The sequence below is a fragment of the Rhopalosiphum padi genome, chromosome 4 (genome assembly GCF_020882245.1).
Source record: "Rhopalosiphum padi isolate XX-2018 chromosome 4, ASM2088224v1, whole genome shotgun sequence".
NCBI classification, from domain to species: Eukaryota; Metazoa; Arthropoda; class Insecta; order Hemiptera; family Aphididae; genus Rhopalosiphum; species Rhopalosiphum padi.
The window spans coordinates 52,883,797-52,911,186 of NC_083600.1; the positions used below are offsets into that span (position 1 = coordinate 52,883,797).

The window sequence follows — 27,390 nt, forward strand, 5'->3', positions numbered from 1 at the left end:
AGGAACATACAAGTAGTCACTGATTTCCTTCATTGCGATATGAATTTGTATGACAATATTTTAAAGCTATCTGTTATAACTTATAACTCAATGTCAATTGAGAATATATATATACATTATACCCGGTAACTAGTGAGTGAAAGAGTGGAGAGACAAACTATATTGGTAGGTAATACTCTTTGCAGACGTAATGATTTAAAATAATAATAATAATAATACCCAAAAATATTTTATTACGAAATAAAAATAATATTTAAATACATATTAGATATAAGTTAAAGCAGTTAAAACAATAGAAGTTTCATCGGTATATGTATATATGATCACAGGGAACAAAAAATATAATGTATTTTTTATTTTTTTATTTTTTTATTTATAGGAACTGAAGTATTATCTGATAACGACATTACTATTTACTATATGTTTATTGTTTACCAAACATAGACACTTGTAATTACCTTTTCGCATTCGTTATACTCGTCATAGCTAATGTAAATATTATTATTTATTATGCAAGTGCTCGTGTGTTATGTTTATAAACAATTAATGAAGTATATCAGCCGTACTTCGTTATTAAATTTAATGAACTGATCGCCAAAATAAAATACATTTATAATATTATATTAATTTAGTGATAGTTATCCGAGTATAGCAACGAAAATATTTATAAATAAATCCTTGTTTTTTATACGAGACGGGACTGTGTCAAATTTGAAATCATAATATAATTTTATACATTTTTAAATGTAGTTTTTGTCTGTACGATTCGTTTACCTCCGACACGAAATACTCGTTATTACAGTCGAGAAATACCGAAATACACGGTACAGAAATTCCATATTATATTATTTTAAATTCGCAGATAAATGAGAATAATAATATAGCGGTCTATCCGGTTAGGGGTGACGGTCCTAAGTCCATTACGCCGACCGTTCCGCCGGGGTGTTACCTACTGGAACGCATGCGACATCGATGTATAATGAAATACGGTGGTGGAGGTGGCAAGGGGAAGGCCGAAATCAATTCCACGCGCGTAGACGATTGAAATCGGTTTTTTTTTCATTTCGATTCCGGATTGTGGACTATTCGGAAGTGAAAAAAAAAACGAAACTCCCGGAAATCAGCCGGTCTATGCCCACGGTAATATATTATTGAGCTATAGTGGCGAAGAGAAGTATATTTATAGACGTTTCGTGCACATCTTCTTATTGCCAGAGGTCATGGCTTGGATAATTCAATATAACGTTGCGTGGTGCAATGTTTTATTGTAAATATTATACTCCGTGCGTCATTCATTTAAAGGAACCAATGGCTATATGATATACTTACTTGCAACGAGCAGTGGTATATTTTTAGAATTGCACATGTATACTGCATTGTATTGCAGTATTTTCATTGAAAAATTGTCACCAAATAATGTTTGTATTATTATTTACAGTGTACATCGACCATGAAAAAAATCTTATCGAAAAAATCGTCTAATATCATAATATATTCCAATGAACGAACTCAATAATAGTTGTCAAGCTTACATAGAGCTGGCAGCAAAATATGGCTGAAACTTCAGTGGTTTAAAAAAATCAGAAAGAAACATTAATAAATTAAAAGTTTTGACTACACACGAATAAACTTCAACCGTTGAAAGAAAATGTCAGAATATATTCGGATTTATTTATGCCTATAGGGCTGTTTAATGTTCATTCTACGCACGCAAGTATATGCAGAGAAAACAAAACACGTAAAACATACTAATAATTGTACAGTTATACTTTATACCTACCTATACGCGAGATAATAATATATTATTAGTCAATGTTTATTTGTATATTTTAATGTGTTAAATATCGAAAAATACCATACGTAGATGTCACCAGATTTAAGTCCGTAAAATGTAATTTTATCTCGTTATTTTTTTTTTTTACCAATATTCATAACGAATAATCATAACACCCGACTACTGTGAAATAATACGTTAAATTTGTGCGTTATCCGCACTGAAAAATAATATTTTGAAAGATTATCTTGTCGACGAGCTCGCGCGGCGCGGCGCGTGTGTGAATTTAGAAGTGATGGTCGTCGTGGCCGCGTATAGTGTACGCGACGATGTGAAAATAAAAATAATAACAATATTTTAATACACAGTTGCGGGGGGCGGATTACGTCCGGACTTCCGTGCCAAGCACCGGCGGTGACGGCGGAACACGAACGCGTACGACCAAGACGCAGAGGACGCCGGCGACCGTTTTTCGGGGGGGGGGGGGGGGGTGCGCTATATGAGGCGCGCGCGCACCGTTGTCCACATCCCGCCGCCGTCGCCACCACCACCGCCACCGACGCCCGCCGTCGCCGTACGCTATACTATTACTACGTCCACCGTAACCTTCCACAGCCGGCGAGCGTACTATTATAGTGCGTCCCGTCGCCACATTGCCGCCGCCCGGCGGAGCCGAAGGCACTATCACCGTCGAGCGGGAAAACGGTCGGCCTTTTCGCGCGCTCCGCCGCCGGTGACGTGGCGGCGGGACGGAGAACCAGCTACCCCCTTCCACTCCCGACCTCTCCTCGCTACACCGAGTACAGCTATACGCGCCACCCTTCACCTCCCCGAACGGTGTCCTCATAAGCCACCCGCAAAGGACCACGGTGTCGAGCAGCTGCTGTCGAGCGCGCGATAGTGTGTCTCTCCAGCTCGCGGCACGCGGTCTCTTTCCGGTCACCGGTAGCACCCGGACGTCGAACATCATCTCCTCGTCAGTGAGCGTATACGCACACTCGTGTGTGTGTGTGTGTGTGTGAAAGAGAGAGAACTCGACACCTCGGCGTGGACACGCGCTCACCACCGGGTAAGTAACGTAGTAAAATGGTTTATTTTTATTTTTTTTTTAAATTTTTTACCACACTTACCATGTGATTTGAACGTCTCGTCGAGACATACCGTTATATTTTTGTCGTCGTTGTTGTTGCTGGAAGGTTATAAAAATACTCGAGATCTTTATACGTGTAGATAGAGTAATCCGAAAGACTGTTTTTCAAGTACTCGAATTTTAAAACGGTTTTGTCGTCTAAAAATTGTATCTAATACGTCAGGTTAATGTTGTTAATATTAAAACTCTAATAAATTATCGTTCACTTGGGCCTGAGCGCACGACCTTGTCATTTAATGAGTATAACCATTAAATATTTAAATTGAAGAGAGTTAAGACATTATTGTATAACAGACACTCTTGAAAAATTAATATGTTATACTTTTTTTTTAAATTCCTATACTCTAAATGTCTGTGTATTGCAGGTGGAACATTTTAAACGTCAGTTATAAATTGGTTTCCGTTGCTGGAAACTGTTCGTACATACTAAATTTTATTCTACGATATATAGTATATAATTAGTTATTACTTCATACGATTAATTTATATTATGTATTTTAATTTTACATAGAACGAATGAGAAAAATATATGCTCAAAAATATGATGATATAGCAGTCCTTAATATTCGTACCTACCATCGACTATGGTTGAATTGATGTTATACGCGGTATAGTTACTATTTTTAAAATAAATGATTGTAAAGGTACATGTACAATAAGTTTTTTATATTTCAATTGCGTATGATTTGATCATAGTAATGATCGAGTAAAAATTGTACTAAAAAAGTGATTTGTTTGTATTCACGCTTAATAGTCATTTCCATTCTTTAAAAGTAATAGTAAGTTAACATTTTGTTTGTTAATTTTTTCATAAGAACATGATCAGCGTAGGCATATTATATTCCGTTTCAAATGTACTAAAAAATATTTATACATATATAATGTCATATTACTCATATTATATATTTTTAATACTTATTTAACTCGTTGTAGTGTATACGTAAGAAATTAATTGGGCTGTAACTTCCACCACGAAAACTGGAACTGTTCAAAGCTGTTTTAACAATAGTTTTGTCTTACAATGTTAAATTCAATAATTATGTAATACTAATTATTTACTAATCATTTTGTTTGAAAGCTATATTGAATGAATATCTAGCAAATAGATAGAATTATTATTGTGTTGAAAACAATTGTCTTATAATTTATATTATTATATGCTTAAACTATTATAAGTTTAGGAATATACTCATTTGCATCGTACATGGTACACAATGATTTTACATTTGTACGTATGTTTTTAAATTAATTTCTAATATTCATATTATAATATACATAATATATATATATATATATACAATTCACTTTTGAGTACTCTTTAATTTTTGATCTAAAGTATAACGAATAGTAAGCAAAAAATGAACAGAACAATTCTAAAAATAATTTCATCAAACTTGTTTAAGAAATAAAATCTATTTTAATACAAAATTGAGTTTTTGCTTGTTTTAATACTTGTACCCTGAATTTATTTTTGTAAAATTATATAACGATATTAGAAAAACAATAATAGTAATAGCATAATTTTGTTGAATAATTCAGTCGATACTGTTTTATCTTGTAAATGAATTATTTTTAAAACAAGTTTACAATAAATGTATTATATTATATTTTTTTCAAAGAAAATTTAGAATACAATTTGTTATTAAACTTTACAGACACCGGACACAAAACAAATTATCAAAGTAATTTTAAATTATTTAAAATAAAATTCGTATTCTATAAATATATTGTGTGGAATTATAATCTTTTATCGGGTTTTTAATTTACTGGAAAATTTTTAATCTCTATTCGTGTATTATTACATGGAAATTGATTTTTTAGGTATGGGCTAGCGTCCAACGAACTGTAAAGCGCACATGTTCTATGGCGCTTTCACACATCATAAAAATCGTACGTGTTTGTAAATTCATACTTTCATATATTATAATATAATGCCGCTTAAAAATTTGAAGTAGGTATTCAAAGTCGAACAAAATCCATAAGAGATATAAAGCAAGTATACTCGGTAACGGTTAAGTTGTTAATAAGTATGTACAATGGATAAATTGCTATTTTATCACTATTCGTAAAAATACACTCAAAGTACAATAACGGCACTGAAATTCTAACTACTCGAAAGGCTTACTCCACATGCAGTTCAACGAATTTATTTAGGCCGTCGTCATTATTTTTCAACGAATTTAATTAAAACCTTAAAGTATAGTTTATAACTTACTTATAAAACAAGTGCTCAACGAACACACACTCATGCATACACCACACAGACGCACGCACAAATTGACTATTATAGACTTTTAAAATCTTCACGGTTTTGTATTATAAATGTGATTCCGATGGACTTTTTCACATTTTTTTCCGTAGACTTTTCGTTTATGCTTTTAACTAATCACGTGTTCATTATTTATATCCATAAATATTTATATAAACATTACAGACAACACAAGTTGAACAACAAAGTGATTATAAAATATTTTAAGCAATAATATAATATGTAATTAAAATATACGGAAAAAATAGCGAGAACCTGGAGAATTATTTATGGAAATACTTTAATAAGTTTCCGCGTTCCACTCATAATTTATTACACACGCTTCTTACGATTAAAAACCAACAGAACCCTTCAGCATTATAAAGTTTTATTATTTTCTTAGGTATTATAATAATAACACTTTTATTAGAATATTTAAAAGCTTAAACTGTTGTATTATAGCCAAAAAAGAAAATCAAATTATTTATCATGGGTTTGATATGTAAAATATTTGGTTTTTATAAATGAAGAGAATAATAAAAAAAAAACATTAGAAATAAATAAAACACAAATTAGTATTTTAATATTTTAGTAGAATTATAGATATATTTTCGATGAATTTGATACATTAGTTATTAAAAGACATAAATGTTTAGATATGCATTTATGTATAGGTCACACATTTTAGTAGCTAACTAATAATAATTAAAATGAGTTTTATAATTACGGGTATACCGATATGGAGGGATCACTAACTCCACTTGTTTTAGTGGAAATCTTCCATTTCCCATTTAATTGGTTTAAAATTATCCGTCTCTCTGAGATTTTTAAATATTATTGTAAATCTTATACTAAATTAAACTTTGAATACAAACTATAGGAATATAATATCTAACTAATATAGAACCTAATAAAATATTATTTTATTCTATTTCGTACAAAATCACCTTGAAATGTGTGTTTAATAATTGTATTAGGTTAGCTTTCATAATTTTATCAATTGCTTGCTTAAAGCAAGTACCTCCCTTAAAAAAAATTCTTTAATTCTTGTATTTGATCACCTTTTCACATATACACATAACATACATACATAATGTACAATGTATATGTTTGTATATCCGTGAAGTTCAGACCACGATGTTCAATAAAAATGTTGGGAATTATATTAAATATAGATTGTTTTTTAAATAAAAGTCCAATATATAATACCTAGTATGTGTTGTTGTTACTATTTTTTAATATTTGTATTAACAGTTTTCAACTATAAGATAAGAAACGAAAATATTGTAGTTCAATATATTTTTTTTAATATCTAGAGTTTAAAAATAAAGTATAAATACTATAATAAAGTCATTACTAATAAATAGGGTTTCCTTTCCATACTTAAAAAAAAACTTATAACTGGACTCAGTTATTAATTTTTTCTATCTCACAAAACTTACTCTAGTTGAAAAAGTAACTTTCTCCTCCTCAGCCATACATTTATTGTTTTAATATAGTGAAATATATATCATCCTTGTAAAAACGTCAAAATATTCAACTAAGTTGACTTCTACATTTTTATAATTTGATGTATAATAAGTTAATAACTATCATAATCAAACAAATATAATATAAATATGTATATATTTTGGATTGTGGACAGGGTGTGATTAACCACCTTTAATTTTATTCCTTTATACGATTCTGGTCATAATACAACTATATAATAATATAGTAAAACATTTGATTGACATAAATAATAATATTAATTTAACATTTAAACAATACAAGAACATTATCAAGAGATATATCATAAAATACGAATTTCAAACATGTTATTATATTTTAGTTTATTTAATCTGTTACCGCCTTTAATAACGTTTTGAAATGTCATTATTGAAAAACTATTTTACTCTCTTATTCTTCCTTAATTAAATCAAATAATAACATTTTTTGAAAAAGTGTTTTATGTACTTTTGGCTCAACAGATGCATATTTAATTTTAAAGTTTACTTTAAAGTTTAGAACCTTGACAGTTGGGAAATTTTACAGCGTATTAAAAAAAAAATGTTTTCTTGTAATTTTCTTAATCACAACATTGTACATCAAAAATATATAATAAAACATACTTTGTTTCAGTATTTGTATCAACCAACACTATTCATGGCGTCCACAAATACACCTCCCGAAATTCCACCGCGAAGACACAGCTCAACCGTTTCACCAAACAAGTAAATATCACTCATTTTTTAATACCTATAGTTTGTTTATTTTAAAAGTAATGTGTATAATATTTAATTATAATACACATTGGTAAGTAATAGATATTTTATTTTATTTTGCCATTGATTACAAGAACACATGGTTAAACATTGTATTAAATTGTACTTATCCAAAAACTATTTATTTTTTTTCACTTTAACACAAACGTATAACTTAAACTTGTTAATTTTAGGATTGTTAATCAAAATTCTGATGCAGAGTCTAAGGCAAAACCCCCTTCCTTTCTATCACGGAGACATTCATCTTGTATTGACGATAACATGGATAATGAAACTGACACTGTAAGTAGACTATTAGTTATATTATTATAATTTATTTCGTATAGATGGTTTGTAAAATGTATTATATATTTAAATTTTATAAAATAATATAATTATACGTAGTTTAGGTTATGATACGTATATTTATAGTTATTAAGTATACGAATTTTGTACTATTTAATAGTTATCCGTTTATTTGTTGTTAGAATTATTTAAGATACAATATATGATATAAACTCCTGAACATTTATCTAGAATGATATAATATTTTAATTTCTAGTTTATATAGAAAAATCCAAATATAACAAACGTAAAATTTATAACAGCCAAATTTTATGACTACGATTTTGTACGAAATGATTACATTTAAAAAAAAGTCAAATTTTGAAGTTTTAGTACTAGGAATTATATTTTAAAGAGTCTCTGTATAATTTATTTTTTATTTACTAATTATTGTTTTTGGGAAAATTAATGGACTCTTTGTGAAGATTTCATTCCCATCTATCGTTTTATAAATATGTCACTACTTTCACTGGTTTAAATTTAAATTTAAAAATATATACGAGTAAAATTACGATATAATTATTAAAAATATTTGAGAATAATTATAGTGGACGTTTATCAATTATTACTCACACGCAGGAATGATGGTCTTATATTCTTTAACGTCTTAAAATAAAAAAAACACATAGTGTTGTTCATAATGTACACGTTACTGATAAAGAAATCTACGACCATTTTCAATGTTAACTATAATTTTTTTTGATTCGACTTCAAAATATCGTATTATAGTTTGTATTCAGTATTATTTTATTTATCTCGAATGCGAGACGACGTGTCTCTATTTTTTACAAACACAATTTTGTTCTTACAGTTTCAGTCCGAATTACACCGCATTGTTTTTATGAGCTTATACACATATTATATATTATATTATACGGTTTAAATTTTCAATTTAGTGTATTTTTGTATCGTAATGATATATACAAAGATATACTCTATGGACAGATGCATACTATTTTTCATTTTTGTTTAGCGCCGATGGAGTTGTCTTTAAAAGTTAATACATCAGTTGTCTCGTCTGTAAATCACTGAATTTTTATTTGTTTTGTTATTTGTTATTTAATCATTTCGAAATAATTATTGTTTTACTATATATTATATTTAAAATAAAAGACTATACACGTAGGCACGTTACGGTAATTTCATCTAACTTATATTGCATAATTTATGACCATTATATTATTATTGTATGCTTATTGCATAACTTTATTTCTACTGAGTTTCAACCGAATAAAATTTGTGAGCCCATTTATAGTACTATAATAGATAGTAGGTACCATAAGCACTCCGATTTATAACTAAGATTTATGTTACCATAGAACTGCTTATTCAAAGTTTTCCTCGGTAGAAAATTTGGGTTAAGAAGCATTATGGTTATGACAGAGTTGTTTAAAGTGATTAAATCATTATATTTGTATATTTGTTTGTCATTGGGAAATAAATTATTTATTTTATGTATGGTATATATATATATAAATATATAGGAATTATTATTATTTTTATAATCACTAGATTTATAGTGTTAGCCAAATACATTTTTTCTAATAAACTGTTAACTACTATTATAGCTCAATAATTAAAAAAATTTGTTTGCTATAGTGAAGTATATAATATTATGTAGGTATTGTAGGTACAACAAATTAAGTAGCTATAACTATGGAAAAACATGAAATTATTATAGCCTAAAAATAATATATTATTTTATTTTATTAATACCGGCTTAGCCCAAAGTACAGTAACAGTTATGTCAATAATTATACATAAGTATACTTAAGTCAACGGAAGCGAAACGTAACCAGGTATATATATATTAGTGTAAGAACGAAGGATGGACGTTAGCAAGGTGCATCATGACGTGGTGAAATTGATTGTTCAAACTATAATATTAGTTATTATTGGTGCGTATATGGAGTGGTGGTAGGACGGGTCAGCCGTGGAAGGACTCGAAAGTTGACGAGGGAACGGAGCGTAGGTGCTTCAGCAGAATCGTCAATGAGGTTTCGTAGGTCAACTTTTCTGTTGGTTAGCGTTAACTCATTGTTGACTAATCTAATTATATAGAATAAGTAAAATATAGAAAGATGATTTGATTGCGATATTACTTAAGGGGATTGTGATTGGCTATGGAATAAAATATAGTGGTGAAAATGGATTAAATAATTTATGTTAGGTATTAGAATTTTCAAATTTTCGGATTTATTGGTAATTTTTTTTGAGCTAAGACCAGAAATATTAAAACCATAGGCCTATTGAAAATTGTCGGGTAGATAATAATTGATGAATTTTCTCTTAAAATTAGAGTTAGAGGTATTTTTTGAAGCATTAGAAATTATTATTTTCTTTGAACATGCAAATGATTGATTTTTTCCGATAGGTGGCTTTCGTCACATTTAATGCATCTTAACTAATAATTTTAGAAGTTATGAGTACATATATATGACTAATAATTAAAAAATTGTAGTGACCTACGATGATTTTTACTCGATTCTTAAGTTGAAACTTTAATGTTTAATAACAAAGTGTTATTGTAAATATCAATATTGCTATTTTGAAATATGAGGATCACAAAGAATAAAGGAAAAGTTTGTTATTATTATTTACATCGTAGACGTGCTCACGCCGGAATGACCTTCTTCAGGCAAAATAACGACAATATCGGTACTTCGAGTATCTACATGAAAATTTTTTTTTCACAATCCTTTTTAAATTTTTTGAATAAATAATTATTTGTTGTAAGTAATAGTAATAAAAATAAAGTAAGACTTGATATTATTTGGTTAGCACGAATTTCCATTCTAATATCTCCGATTAAAAAATTTTTATTTTTTATTTTTTGTTTTTTAGTGTACACTGTAACAGTCTAAGAACTTTGACGTTATGCCCAACGTTGGTATTTATAATATTAGACAAAAATATTATAAATATCTATGTATATTTTAAACTACCGATAAGACATTTTATAATAATCAACAAATTATGAACAATATTAAGTTTGCCTGTAAAAAAAAAAAAAAACATTTTCTTAACTCACTAGGAAATTTATTCTTAAATTATAATTTATAAACTGATAAACTGAAATAATTTAATTATAAATAAATAATCTCTTTAAAAATTATTTGAGTAAAATTGATTAATACTAATTGCATTATCGTGGTATTCAAAACTAAAAAGAAAATAAGTTGTTTTAAAAAAAAAAAACCATTTTAAAAATATTTCTCGTTTATATAATTTTGGAATAAGTACGTATATTTGTCTATCATTAATGTTTTTGTAACTACGCGTATGCTTATTTTAAATTAATAATCTAATATCATGAACAGGCGGCGCTTTAAATAGGCAATTTAGCAACATCACTGTTGTGTGGGTCTATTTAAAAAAAATTAATTTTGTATTTTTTTTTTTTAATGAAAATTTAAAAATCTAATATTGAATATTTAATTTTAGTATATCTTAAGTTCTTGAACTTGATATCTCTTCACCTTCACAGAGCTGCGTAAACAGAGTAATATATATTATATTATTGTGTAGTATGTGACATTGCGTTGGCGGTGTAGTGATCTTACGTATGTACAGTATTATAATATTATAACTATAGACTTGTCCAGAGTAGTTAGAGTTTAACATACCTATATTTACTGTAATAAATGTGGTTTAGAACGTTTGAAGCAAGTATATTATTCTGCAAGTTGATACAATATATTATTATATTATATAATGTATGCGCACGAGCTATGTACCTACCCGAAATTAAAATGAGTATTGTGTATTTAGTGCAAATATTACAACATAACTCGAGGCCTTGTAACATTACGTAAATATTCGTAAAACCGTTTGACGTTGAGTTCTACGTACCTACCTTAATATAAAATAAATAAATTACATGATATATTAATCAAAATTATTTCTCGTAGCGACCAACTACGGTGTAATATTTTTACTATACAATATATGTATGTAAGTATTTTTATTTTTAATCAGACCGCTGAAACCGTTTATTTAAATTAATTGTTGAATTTTCAGAAGTGTGGTACTAGAGAACTTTTGAATAAATAAAATAATATATTCATATTGAAAACCACGTGAACACGCAAACATCACTCAAATAACACGTGCAGTTTTTCAGAATAACTTGATCGATCGATAATGATATTATGTTTTTCTTTCGGCGAATAGATGAATGAAAGATTGTCAGAATTTAAACCTTCTCAAATTTAATTCATAGAAAAGGACTTATAATATGAACAATGTTATCGAAATGGTGACATTTTGGAAATAAACGATCGCCCATAGTCTACCTGTAGCCATATTATAAAATATATATGTTAATATATTGTATTATATTCTGTATGTGGTAGTGGTGTAACCGGATATCAAAACTTGATGTATTAGAAAAAACTCAACTAGAAAACGTATAGGTAAAGAAATATATATTTATATGATTTTACTATGCAGAGATGGATACGACAGGCAGAAAAATATATTTATGTCTGAATAATATGGGAATATTATAAGGATGCATATAATTATAATCTTATGTGGAACCTTATATTATATGTCTACTTACATTATAGTTATACTACGTGAATCATTATATCAATCACTATCTCTTACTCTGTACCTATCACTTACTCACTTTCTATAAATATATACATTAGGATTTAATAAGCATGATTTCCTGCATTTTTTCATTTCATAACGTATTTATTCAAATTATGTTTGAAATTTTTAAGTACTTAAAAAAATGTCATATGTGTGCAACCAAATATTGAATAAAATAAAAAGAAGTTCATACTTGCATAATTACATTAGAATATTAAGTATATTAACTTACGAATACATTGATTATTAATTTGTTTTCAATAAATCTATAATTATTTGGTTATAATTTATTATCGAATCTAAATCTGTTCTGAATCTATAAAATATATCATAGTTATTGTAAATTATGTTTTTTTTTTCTTGAAAATGACGTGATAATATGAATAAAATCCGTTTATGGATTCGAAAAAAATCATAATCATTCACAAATGGTATCAGATAAAACGAAAAAAGGCATACATTTAAATAGCAAACAACATATTATTGTGTATTTTTTAGAATAGTGAAAAAAAGACAAAAACAAATTATATAAAGTATTATTATTACACACAACTTACAATGTTAAAGTGATTAGGTATGATTTACTAAACTGCGACATAATATGGGTTAAGCACGATCTCTGAATGATAATAATATCAATAGACGTCTACCATTGTGGGTAACCTTCTGGAGGTCCATACGCCATTCCATCGTCGAAACGTGCGATTGGGGCGGTGGGTATAAGGGGTGTGCGTGGAATTGCAGGCCATGACTTTTGTGGCTCCGCTGCTACAGCCTCCGCTGACCTGTATTTAGCCTGGCCCTCCATACCGATCGGGTCTCTGTTAACCTGAGCCGTGAAACCAGTCAATGGATGCGATTGATAGTTGACTGTTCTGACCAAACCGTCGGAATCCAGCAGCCTGTAGTAGCCCGTCAGCTGATCGCCATTCTTTGTCTCCTGTTGGTCCTTAATGTCACCGGTCGACGGGTCATTCACACCGTACCCAAAGTTATATCCGGCTGACGCCATTTGAAGCATACATAAAACTATTAGCACTGCTAATAGGAGTGATGAAATCGTGACCTGGAAGTAAAAAAAACCAAAGCAATGAGGACTGGTGAGCCAAAATGACGTATTCATAGCTTAAGCGAAGCAATGCGCCAATACTGTAGATAGTATGGAATACTAATAATAGTGTCGTACAGAGTAAAATAATCTTTTAGATGACAACAATTAATGTATTGTATTATTATCGGTATGCTAGCATCAAAATGTTGCGGGTTCCAGTGAGATCAAATCCCAGCTTATCTTACCAGATACTTTGACATAATACAGTGTATATTGTAACTTAGGGTTACTTAATGTTAGTACTTCACAAACGCCGTTCTGATGATAAAATAATAGTAGTTAATAGTGCTAGACCCATCAGAAAATTAAGATACATACCCCTCTACACTTAAATCTGTATATATATATATTTTACGAGTACTAACTAGTTTACGATACTAACCTAATTATAGCCTACGGATAAAACTATATTCTGTAATAGATTAATTTTATGATAATTAGCATTACATCAACCACGATGGTCATTTATAAGTCATTATAATTGTAAGTACATTGTAAACATAAGTTAAGAATGTCTATTATTAAAATATTAAAAATTATTTTGGTTTAATTCTGTAATTATTATACGATTTAATATTAATATTTGAACCGTTGAATTCTATTTCTTAAAATGGTAAGAATTAACACCCATTATGTATTTAATTAGTTGTTGATAAATTTAAAATATTATATTTGTTATTAAATTTATCTTATTTATAGTACTTAAAATATTAATAGTTTTATTTATATGTTTTCGTTTCATTTTATTATGTCTATATTAAAATTATAATTCATTAGAGAAATTCAGTGTTCTTAGCGCCCCCCCCCCCCAAAAAAAAAAAAAATTAAAAAATAAGTAATTAAATACATTTATGGCTATGGCACTACTAATATATCACAAGTTTATAATAATCCAAGAGGAAAAAATTATTTAATCATTATTTGCATTAAATGCTATTTATTATTGATGTTATAATATAAAGCGATTGTCTCAAATATTTTTTAATTTTTTTTATGCCTACATCTTGGGGTATAACACACGGGCTTTGCACACCTGCAAGATCCTTATAATATAGTCATATTACGCAGTAGACGTAACACGTGATTTATTACATTATACTGCTACAAAAATTAAATGCGCTTGTTGAAATTGAAAAACGAGAATTTATTTTTGACACATTTCCGAGTTGACGCGTTGAAAAAGAATATTTTTATGTGTCATGGAGCGAAAGAGTCATTACCCTGCTGGGATTTAAAATACTAATAATAGTAATAATAATAAAAAAGCCATACAGACAAGAATATACAATGAAGCCGCATGGATCTTAATTCGTATTAAATTTTAGTATTCGTAAAATATTTAGCACGCAGTTGTTGAAATTGTAGTTGAAAACAATGTATTACTATTTGTAATATTTGAGTAAAAATTAACCACAAAAATAATCAAAATTATTGTTTTATTTATATTATTATGTTAGCTATATAAAAATTGCTCGTTATCCTTATTGATTTCTTTAAAATTTAAAAATATTCTAACTAATATTCTTCTTAATTTAACTTTATAATATTATGTAACAGTCGCTCATATAGAAATTATGGTATCTGTATAAATGTGTACTACAAATGTTAAATGTAAGGTAATATATAAAATGTACTTACTTTAATACACTGCATTTTGGAGAGATATTATTACAGACAATATTGTTATACGTGTTTGAACAGTTCAATTCATAATAATGAGTCGAATGTTGTGTTTGCAAGCATTTAAATAGTCATCTAGGATAGTACGTTTATTATGCCCGTGGTAGTTTAGTTACCCGAAAACAACAAACCTTGAAATTGACTTAACAATAAATAGTTATACTACTGTTTATAAATAACATAGGTATATTAGTATTAACTATTAATTGACAATGAATATATAATTTGTTGTGAATATGATTCATACATCTCTGCAACTGAGAATAATAAGCCTCATTATTTTATTGTTCAATACTCAATATATATATTATTAGTAGGTAAATTAAAAAATACATAAATAGTAAATATAACACATTAAAAACAAAAAAAATCGGACAAATAGGTAACCACCCACCTGTATATTGGATATTGAGTATATGTCTTTGAGTGGTAGATAGATCGGTGTAATTATATGTTAAATTACAATGATAAATCATTATATACAAAAAATGAATACTGATAAGCAGGGCTCAGAAGTTGTAGCACTAAAAATGTTACTTTTTAGCTTTTAAATATGTACTTAAAAACTTTTAAATATGCATTTGACTTGAAAAAAAATTAAATGTAATTATACAAATTGTTGGGCTCACAGACGTCAGGGACTGTCTGGACTGGTTGAATTATAAACTGTTAGCAAAATTGTTAAATTTTTTAAATATATTTGTAAAAATTTACTCATAATTAAATTATTTTATATATTTACCTTGGAAATTACACTGAATTAAATGTATTTAAAATGTTTTCTTATAGTTTCGAAAATATGTGAAAATATACCCTAAAATAGCACTATAAACCCTAAATTAGAAAAATAGAAATAAAACCAGTAAATATGAAAAAATTAAATTTCATGTATGTCATTGAAGAAGTGTGAAACATATTTATATCTCACTTTGAATGTTCTAGGATGAACCAACAAAAATATGCATTTTCTAGAACTTCCAAGCTCTGCTGATAAGAGATGTTTTATGAGCCTATATTGCTGCATTACTACAATAGTAATTCATTTTATTATTGATTATATTATTACTCTTCAACTTTATCTCGATATCTAATTAATGTAGAACGGTGTTATTCACGATGACGTTAAAATTTTTATTGGTGGTAAAAAAGAGTGAACAAGACATTATTATTTTAACTAGAATTAAAAATAAAAACATTGTTTATTGTAAAGCTAGGTACATTTTGTATGAGTTAATGAAGCTCAATTTTTGATATCATCAGGATATAATTGTTCACAAACAAAATAATAATTATTCACCAAACGGGTTTTTTTATTTTGTGATTATTCGGGAAAAGAAATTGAAACTTATTTACATGACGTATATTATTTAATATATAATATTATTGTTATTATACACTATTAAATATTAAAAATAATTACATTCATTTTAAGATTTTTTTGGCATGAACCTATTCATATCGTACTACATTATTTTTTTGACTTGTATATTAATAAAATAAAAATTATAAAAGTATAATCTATTTTCCTAATCTATTGGTATATAATATAATTATACATATCTATAACTATAAATTAAAGCACCTTTCTCCATATTTTTAATTTATGATGTACGAAGCCATTAAACTCGCATAATAATTATTCATTAGTTTGTTTTTCATGTTATAGTATAATGATATGACATATTGTAATATACTTTGATATTGATATTATTACCTATATTACAATATAATACACTCGCTGTGCAATTTCAAACGAAACATAACAAGTAAACATTTACTTAGGAAGGATTATAATAAAGTCTATACCAAAGAGAATACAATGTTTGTTCAGGTAAAAAGTATAAAGAGAAAACTACACTGATTTGGTTTTTATCTTTGATTTTATATCAAATCCAATCCCACCACAAATAAATTAACTTTTGTTAATATTAAATTACAAAACTATAAGTATATAACATTCATTATTTATTTTATGTCGCGTGAATAATTCACAGTATAAAGTAACAAATAGATTACAAATAGAAATTATACCATGGATCAACCATATAAATATATTTGTTTGTATTATATCTAACGCTATACAGCCTTTGAGAATAAAATATTAACAATATATAAATATATCAACAAATTTTATGACAAGTTCTACATTAAACAATACGGTATACACAATTATATAACAGATGATATAAATACATTAAAATTTATTAGATGAGATAATGATAAAATTATTATAAAGGCATAGAATGTTTTAAAAATGTTTTGTTTTATTATTATTCAATTATATTACATTATATTATAAGGAATTTTAATCTTTTTTTTATTTTTATACATTTCTAGCATTATAATATGATATACCGCTAAGTCATATTTATACATTTTTAATTTTTAAACAAAAAATGTTATTCAATAGTTATCAATCAAAAATAAACGAGTCTAAATCTAATGTTTATATATTATTGAATATATATATATATATATATATATTAGAAATTTACTATAATTACCTAGCATGATTTGATATTAATAGTTAGGAATCTAATAATGTTATAACGTCGTTACTGACAAAATAAACAATGAATATTTTAAATTATTATAAATTTAAAAACTATTTATTAGTCGTTAGGTAAACAAAAATACAACTTGAAAATATAATTATAATTCATAACCATTGTATTTTGAATACATTTATAATAAAAAAAACATTATATTAGTTTTATTAGATCATTGATAAGTTCGTCTCTTTTTAATGTCAATCATCGATATCTTAATTAGAAATTGATTTAATTTAAATATTCAAAAATTAACTTAATGATGTAACACAATGAAACTAATTGCTTGGCTAAAATTGTATTTTAAAATAAATTATTTGTTCATAGAATAATGTTCATATAAATCATGATTCTTTAATTTAATTTTATGAATTATATAGAAAACCGAAATATTCTAATAAAATTGATTAGGCGAAGTATCGCGTTTTTTAATGGATAGGCTATCAACGCAATGTATATTCCGCTTATTAACAATAACTTCAATTATCTATTTTTTTTTTCTAGTATTATTGTAGTATTTCTTAGGCTAGAAATGGACTGCAGTCGATCATTATATAAAATATTATTTTATTTGAATTAAAATTTATAATATATTGTATTTATAGTTTTTAATACAGTGAAATACAAAATTAGTACAACGAATACGCGTGACCTTGAACCAGAAGATTAAATGAAATATAAAATCGTTAAATCGTGTGAAATAGTGTAACTGGAAATTAATATAATACTATAGTACGTGTATATCGACATCAATACATGATTCCTGTATTATGATTTGTCAGAATTTTTTTTATTGTAATACAAAACTGCAGTTCCCGGATAAACCTTTGTAGTTTATAAATTATACGATTCTCTATTATCCGGATTTTTCTATATTAGAGGAATTTATATATAATTTATAAATAATAACCACAATAATATTTATAGTTAAATTTTAGGAATATAGTTATTTATACGTACGTAATACGTATATATTAATTTGTCGATATTTTTTTTTTCATACTTTGAAGAATTGTTTTTTTTTTTTTAATTTTCTCATTATACGAATTGTTTAAGACGTAAACATTTTACTAATAGGTAGGACAGGGTGAACGATTTCAATTTTAAAATTGTGTAGTGTATTTAAAAATTAAAAACGCATAATTTCACAATTTTATTCATAAACAATAATTTGAAGACCTTTTTTATCTCTAAAATATTATAATAAATAGAAAACAGTAGACTTATTGCCATTTAAAAATGTATTTTTATATCTTTATTGTTCAGGACACGTTTAAACGTACCAATTTAGTTAACAAAATCAACGAGTTATCACACATTTGAAAATAAGTTTCAATTCAATATATTGTATGTACAATATACTTCTATATTTTTCTATATCAATTTAAATAATATAATAGATGCAAAAATGCAGCGTACTATATTATATTGAACAATCGAATACAATAAGAAGTGAAATAAGTTTAATTAATATATTTAAAATAGCATATCGCAATCAAATGTCAGTGATTTGAATTTCTAATTTCAGTAAATGTTTAGCCGTAAATGTATTGTTGAAACTTCATCGACATTTACATTATTAAAATGTTATTATCATTATTCAGTAATTTAAAAAAATAGATATTGTAAATGGATACATCGTAAACAGTAAAATAAAAACTCGGTTTTAATTTAACTATTAAACCTTTGCATTTTATAGTAACTGTAAGTATCTATGTACTTATATGTAACCAAAAAATACATATAGGCATACTGTTAAATACTTTTGTTTGTCACTTTGTTTTGACTAATCGCTAATGTATGGTCGTTAATACGTATTTCTATAATAGAAACAACGCAGATCAATACATTTCGGTAGGACATTTTTTGAAACATGAATCATGACTGCTACAAATACGTTTTTATTATTTTGTTAAGATATGTTAAAAACATATATGCGTTATTTTAACCTTGATAAAAATATCACACTATTACTAAAAACTGTGAACAATATTGTTTTCACATATTAATATTATATTAATAACCCTAGGACAAACATTACGTAAACATTCATGAAGTTTTTTGAGTAGTATATAAGCACAGGACACTAGTGTTTTTTAATCATCCACCAACTTTAGTGTTTGAACTAGTTTATTATATTTCATTTTACGCACCTTTTGAACGTACAACGGCAACCACTATGAACCGTATTCAGGTAAGTGTATATTTTTAACATAAAAATGACTATGCTTTTATTCGTTAAAAAAAATAAAAAAACTTCTATTCCATAATAATTTTAACAACTCAGTGTTTAAACACGTGTAAAACAATGTTTTTCGAACGGGTCACTAAATCAATCCAAACCAAATCAAAATCGATTTAAACGTATTATAATATATTATTATATTCGTGTATACGAGGTCTAATCAAAAAGTATCGAGACTGTTAAAAAAAAAAAAAATATATATTAGATAAAGTTATTTACATTCAATCTCCTTCAAAGTATGCTCCTTCTGAGTCCATACATGTTCTCCAACGTTCCTGCCATTTTTGAAAACACCTGTGGAAGTCATTTTTAGAAACTCCTCGTAGCTGCTCCGTCGCATTTTGTTTTATTTCATCTACATCTTGAAAACGTTTACCCTTAAGCGCCATTTTTATTTTTGGGAATAAAAAAAAATCACATGGAGCTAGGTCTGGTGAATAGGGGGGTTGAGAAACAACTGGGATACCATGTTTAGCCAAAAACTGCTGCACAACATGGGCTGAATGGGCTGGTGCATTATCGTGATGCAATTTCCAACTACCAGACTCTTTAAACTCGGGTCTTTTTCTTCGTACAGCGTCTCGTAAAACAATTTTAATCTAATCTATGTCTAATATATTTTCCCAACATATAAAGTTAGATTAATATAGCACATGCAAGTTCATACTCAAACCGGTTTACGATTAATCGTATCAGTCTCGATACTTTTTGATTAGACCTCGTATTATGTATAAAGTATACAACGTGTCGTGTATAGGTATAGTGATGACTGATGGCATCGTGTTATACTCAATTCATTGTTTTTGTTTAATATTTTTTCCGCGCATACCCATATACCCCCCGACTCGAGCGGACAGCGTCTGTCCTAATTTTTTTGCTTTGCGTTATCCTCGTATATATCATTGAACGCGTCGTCCTCATTGCCATCACAGCGTAGTGTTTAATCGTATGTATCATATTTTATTATTATTATTATTATTATTATACTTGTGCAGATCTGTTTATTTGTGGCGTTGATCGCGAGCAGCTCGCTGCTGATTTCGGCCGACCCGGGTTCGAACTACGGATACGGCCAGACCGAGTACACGAACGGCCATCCTTCGTCCTCGTCTTCGTTCAAATCGAATACGGGCTCCGGTCAACCGATCGCTGGCCGTCCCAACACCGGTCAGACGCCGCCGTACGCCCCGCAGAACGCCAGACCCGCGTACGACAGGAATCAGAACGGCATGCAGGCAGACTACGTTCCCGCGGGCAGTGGCTCGTCGTCGTACCAGTACCGCAACCAGCAAGACAAACGGTCCATAGCACCGCAATACTATTCGGCTGCAGCGGATCCTCAACACTGTTCGGACGACGTGGACGACGCGACCGCCGCCCCCCTACTGCAAGCGCCGAAAAACATTTGGGCCCCGGCCGCAGCGCCGCCGCAATACTATTCGGCTCCAGCACCCCCGGAGCCACTCCAGTACAACAGTTTTTATATTTTGCGCGCCGCACCCGCAACGCCTCAGTACTATCCAGCCCGCCCGGTCCTAGCAGCGCCTCGATACTCATCATCAGCGGCCATACCTCAATACCATTCGGTGCAGACCGAGGCCGCCGACGAACCGTGTAATTAATAGAACGGAATCGATTGACAACATTTTGTACTTTTACGTTTATTTAGTGTTTTCCATAATACTATAATATATATAATTTTATATAAAAATCAAAATGTTTTAAAAATATACGCTTCACACGAAATCTGCAGTATTACTCGTTCCGCAAGAATTTTATTTTTGTCATTAAACGAGACTCTCGACCGCATAGGCCGATCACACGAGTATATGACATATATATATATATAATTATAATTATTATATACTTTGTAATAATTGAGTATATATAATATTATACAATATACGTACAAATAACTGTGACGATACAACGATTAAGCTAATTACTTTCCGCGGTATTGAGTATTTTTAATTACGCACAAACATAATAAATAATATTATTATTTAAGTATTGTAAATAAACAGTATGTTATTATATAAATTATTATGCGCGCTCGGTGGGAGTGTAATAATAATATAATATAATAGGCGGTTATCGGGCGGTAGGTGGAATTTTTTTCGATTCTCGTATTATTCGATAATATCCCGCTCTGTTTAAAATATAAAATACTTATTTCACCATAATAATTTTAATAATTTAATAAACAAATTACAAATTTAGAATACCTGCAGTGGTATTATTCTCCACCATTTTTTTCGTGATGACATTCTAATCAAAAAAAATGTTGTCAACAATTATTATCAGGTGGTGTCACATTAGTATATTATTGCGACACACAAGTTGAAATGAACCATGACATTTACAATCATACAATTTTATGGGTACATATTTTCCATCATAGATATCACGAAAATACTGTAGTTAACTACTCTGACTGAACATTGCCATTATAAACTACTAAATTTTATTAAAATATTTAGTTTTAAATTTTAAGTGGAGTGGTAAATATATTGGTTTTTAACGGTCGAATTGTTTTCGGTTTTTTTTTCGATATATGTATGATACATTTTTTTTATGAGAAAATAATAGTTTGGAAATTTAATATAAGTTACTAAATTTAAAATATATCGAAAATATACACAAGTTTCTTATAATATACGTGTTTAAAGACCAAATTTTAACTTTATTTATCATAAATAAAATGAAATCGAAAATAATATTATGTAAAATATTTTTCAAATTAAAATATATAATATATGATTTTTAATTTTAATGAATTATTCTAAGTTTTTAAAATTAATTACTAAGGATTTCTTATAAGTTCTTATATTAGAAAGCTAAAAATTTAATTATAATTTTTAACTATTAAAGACCACCTATATAATAAATTATTTCTAATAAAACAATAAAATACTATTTCATTACAAAATTCATTAAAAATATAGATCGTTTTCACTGAGAATCGTTTTTAGTGGTACATAGTATTACTATATATATATTTATTACTATATACGATGAATTATTATTCAATTCAAAATTAACATATCTATTACCTACTTAATGGCGAGACACACTTAACACCTAATACACGCCAGAGCGATTTCATCGGTTGTTTTCAAATATTCAGTCAGAGGTATAGTCTGCAAAAGTAGTACTTATTATATATTTATATAATTTTGTACAATCTATCAAAAATGAAATAAACTGTAATGTTTTAAACTTTAAAAATTAAAAAAAACTATAAGTAAGTACGCTTTAAACATATATTTTCTTATTAATTTAAATTTTTACAAATAACCATCCATTAACCAATTAGCTCATCAATGTAATGTCTCGCGACGACGCGTAATAAATCAAGATTTAGTAACATAATAGGTTTTTATAATTCTTCAATATTATACATATAAAACGGTTTCGAATAAATATTTAATGAATACTGGTATACTCGTATTTTCATTTAAAAATAGACATTTTATATTAAAATAGTTTTTATAATATATTATAATATTGACTAAACTTCTTGTTTGAAAAAGGGTGTATTATAATATTACTTCTATTCAATTATTAAAAATTATTATTCAATTTGATTTATTTTTAGTGCCTAAGGTATCCATGGCAATATAATCGGAGTTTTTTTTGTTAATATTGATAATTTTACATTGCATTATTATTCATATATAACATTATACTAATATATTTGTAGGACATTGTTTATTTATACAGTGATGATTGCAATGAACAAGAAATATTTGTTTATCGTCAGATTTGTGTATTTTGGTTATTGAAAATGTTATATCCAATACGATATGTCTGGGATAAATTTAAATTTCTTATTTACTTGTCACTTTAAGCAAGAATACTCGTTATATATTTTGCATCGTCCTTGATAACCCGAAATCACATAATATTATATTATTTATATAAAGTTTGTACGTGTTGTATAAACGTGAATGTTTATTGTATATTTGTATATTATACGCTTCAATATAACGACGACGACGTGTTGGTGGAAAGGCTTTGCAAAAATAAAAAATATCTAATAATTTACACGCATCATAAATGCTCGTCACGTTTTAATTTTGACATGGCCATTAATCATGGGATATCATATCTCAAATATGTATATATACCTACCTAAATAATATATAACTTTAGTAAAATACAATTTACTCTTCTGAAAACGTTAAGGTTTTTGTAAAAGAGTACGCCACTTGGTGAGTACGCCGCTGTTATTATTATAACACACCGCAATACTATACTACAATACACTTTACGGCAAACGCATATTATTTTGTCTGTATGTTATATACATCGGAATGCGCCAAAGCCTAATACATTAAATAATAATGTCTTACAATGGTCAAACATATACGTTCTTTCATCACTTTGTTGTTGAATAAGTTATTACAACGCAACGTAAAATATATCGTTCATGCTCAATGGTAGTAATATATTTGAAAGCAAAAGCCCAAAAACTAAAAAAAAATGCTTGTTAGTTTATTTCGACTCACAATATTTATTGATGTGTTGGTCAAATAATATATTGTTGAATGTATTCGACATTTTTCATGCCCTTGCTTCCAAAAACTTCATCATTGTCAACACAAAGCGGGTTTTTATTAATTTTATTCGCGCCATATTTTTATAAGCGATTCGACGTATTGATTCTCAATCGCATGTATGATTATAATGTTCCTGAATTCAATATATTATGATATTATTGATAAAATGATATTCATTGTTTTTAGAGCGCAGCTCTCAATACGGCGGTTGATATTTATTTTGTCAAACGTCGCTATCTCAAATTTTTCGTTATCTCGAACTACATTAAAATCCCCTTAAAACTACCATTACACTATTAATAGCGTTTGGCTCTCGATAACTCGAATTTAAATTATGTATAATTGTTTTTTGTTAAAATCTCAAGTACACAAATAATATTTTTATTACGGTAAAAATGAAAAATTAAGCAGTATATAGGTATATTCAGTTTAGTAATAATTGTGATTTAACGCGTTCGTAGTCAATATATTTTGTAGTCATCCGTACAAAATATAGTGAAATGGAAAATAAGCATAAATTACATATCCTTACAATTAATTTTTACATTCTTACAAAAACAAAAGTAATATCAAATAAGCGTTAATGACAGATTAAAAAAAATAAATAAAATAAATGTATTCATTATCGTAGTTTATTGATATATGTACGCCGTATTAGTACTTTAAGTATTCAAATAATGCATTTAAAGCATTCAAATTATTTACCAATTTTTTTAAAATTTTTTTAAATAATTTTAATGAAACTCGATATCTCGAAATTTTTGATACCTCAAACTTTTTCCTGTTTCCCTTGAGATTCGACGTAACGAGATTCAATTTTTATATTATTTGGTACGGCTAAACTTATAACAACCACAGAATAGGTTAAAACTATGATGCGACCACAATATTATATTGACATTAATAATGTTTATAAAGGTAGGATTAAGCGATAGGCAGTGATTTTAGGGACAGCGGGCTGTAATAAACGAACAATTTTGTACAAAAAACGATCGTGGATGATGATAAATGAAAAAACATTTTTCGTCTTTTTATCGGTGAGAGAAGGTATTGTGTATACGTTCTGCAGTATAATAATCACTTTTCACAGACATTTGGTCCTTATTGAAATAATATTATTATCATACTGCAGCATAGTCTCGGTTTTCTGTGAATAAAAATAAAAAATGCTATTTATCTAATCTCGCGTGTGAAGAATACTCGGGTATGTAACATAAGCCCGTTAATATTTACGATGCAGTGCGTGTGCAAGTTGACTTTGTGAATACGCTTTTCGTATGACCTCTAATCCACGGAAGCGGAAAACTATACGAATTACGAGCCATACGCGTCACGTGTGTTACATACTTACACAGAGTTACATAATATATTACAATAATGTAGTTTCGTATATACAGTCCGATCGGGACCGAAAAACGCGAAGGGCCGTACTCGTCTTACGCTATACCAACCTGTCCGGAGTGTATCAGCTTGTTGTGGAAAATTTAACGATTTGCACACACGATTAAACAAATAAAATTATAACGATAGAAATATAAAACACACTAGAAATTATCGCACACAAATGTTACACCCGTAAAGTCGTAAACACTGTATGCAGATTAAATTAATATTTATAAAATATACCGCGAGTTTGATAATATCAATATATATATTGTAATACGAGACAATTTAAAAAACAGCAAAATTAATATTAAAATCATGCAGATAAAATGATAAATGACAATATTCAGTTAACACCCACACGGTTTTTTTCGTCTTCGAATCATAAAAAAAAACCTTTATATTTTGTTCTCAGAGAGAACTAAAAAATTATAATCTAAATCTAACTGTCCGATGGGTTCGCTTCTATTTTGTAACTTTTATGGTTGACATAGGAGCATCGTCAATATTGTTATTTTAGATAAATAAATGACCGTTTTTGATTCATATGTACAGTGTACATTCACTAATGACTATTTACAACACATACGACATACCGTGTTAATATACGACTACAAACGTTTAAAAAGTTGTTCATCCGTTAGGTTAACTTTGTATAGCAAAACACTATATTTTCAGTCAACTATCCAATACAGTTATTATTTTTTTTTTTAAATCCTTACAATTAAAATTTTTTTATTAGTGAAATTTGGTTTCATTATAGTTTGTCTACAATGTTATTTACATAATTACATAATTTAATTTTTCAAACACATGTAATAGACTTTTTTTTTATCCGTCATACGTCGAGAATATACCTGAAAGTTAAGAATGCTTTTATGTCAACTATTATGCATTAGTTAACGATTATGGCGATTTCAAAGGTTACGACTTTATTTACCAAACTAAACATGAATAGAAAATATATTGCAATATATTTGTTAATCTAATTATATAAATTGTACATTTGTACATATCATATTATTACCTACGTACAATATTTAAATGTTTTATATATATATTATATTACATGAACTATTTAAAATAAGTAATGATTTGTGGTGTATCACTTATAAACAAAAATATAAATGTTATGATACGTTTTTGTTTTTTGATCTTTTTTAGAATCAATATAAGTACTTCATATTATTAGATATATACTATTCAAATAGTTTGTGTGTTTTAAATACAATTTACCAAGTATTTAATAATAATTATAATTGTAATAATGAGCATATTCAAATGTTAAATAGGTAGGCTACTGTAATTATTCAATAATGTGGTATTTTTGTGATTTTATAAAACTTTAAAAAAATAATATATGATGTCTTTATTTTGAATACCGGAATGTTATGAATTAATATCGGATAGTATATATAGAAGCATTTTTACTGATCCAAAAAGTAATGACACACACACACACACACACACACACACACACACACACACACACACACACACA

At 27.9% G+C, this 27,390-nt stretch overlaps 3 protein-coding genes across 3 annotated transcripts in view; 2 read left to right on the forward strand and 1 right to left on the reverse strand.

Moving 5' to 3' along the window:
- The first annotated feature begins 2,360 nt into the window (after positions 1-2,360).
- Positions 2,361-27,390, forward strand: part of LOC132929580 (atrial natriuretic peptide-converting enzyme-like) — a 91,511-nt gene continuing 66,481 nt past the window's right edge. Inside the window, 3 exon segments of the mRNA XM_060995030.1 lie at positions 2,361-2,843; positions 7,294-7,385; positions 7,610-7,718. Coding sequence (XP_060851013.1) covers positions 7,318-7,385; positions 7,610-7,718 — 177 coding nt within the window. The 5' untranslated portion in view covers positions 2,361-2,843; positions 7,294-7,317.
- LOC132929455 (larval cuticle protein A3A-like) lies at positions 12,820-15,193 on the reverse strand. Its single transcript, XM_060994813.1, has 2 exons — positions 15,109-15,193; positions 12,820-13,425 (listed from the first exon to the last, which is right to left on the reverse strand). Exons 1-2 carry the CDS (start codon positions 15,121-15,123, stop codon positions 13,006-13,008), a joined length of 435 nt encoding a protein of 144 aa, XP_060850796.1. The 5' UTR covers positions 15,124-15,193; the 3' UTR covers positions 12,820-13,005.
- LOC132929581 (testis-specific gene A8 protein-like) lies at positions 19,152-21,690 on the forward strand. Its single transcript, XM_060995031.1, has 2 exons — positions 19,152-19,893; positions 20,940-21,690. Exons 1-2 carry the CDS (start codon positions 19,879-19,881, stop codon positions 21,564-21,566), a joined length of 642 nt encoding a protein of 213 aa, XP_060851014.1. The 5' UTR covers positions 19,152-19,878; the 3' UTR covers positions 21,567-21,690.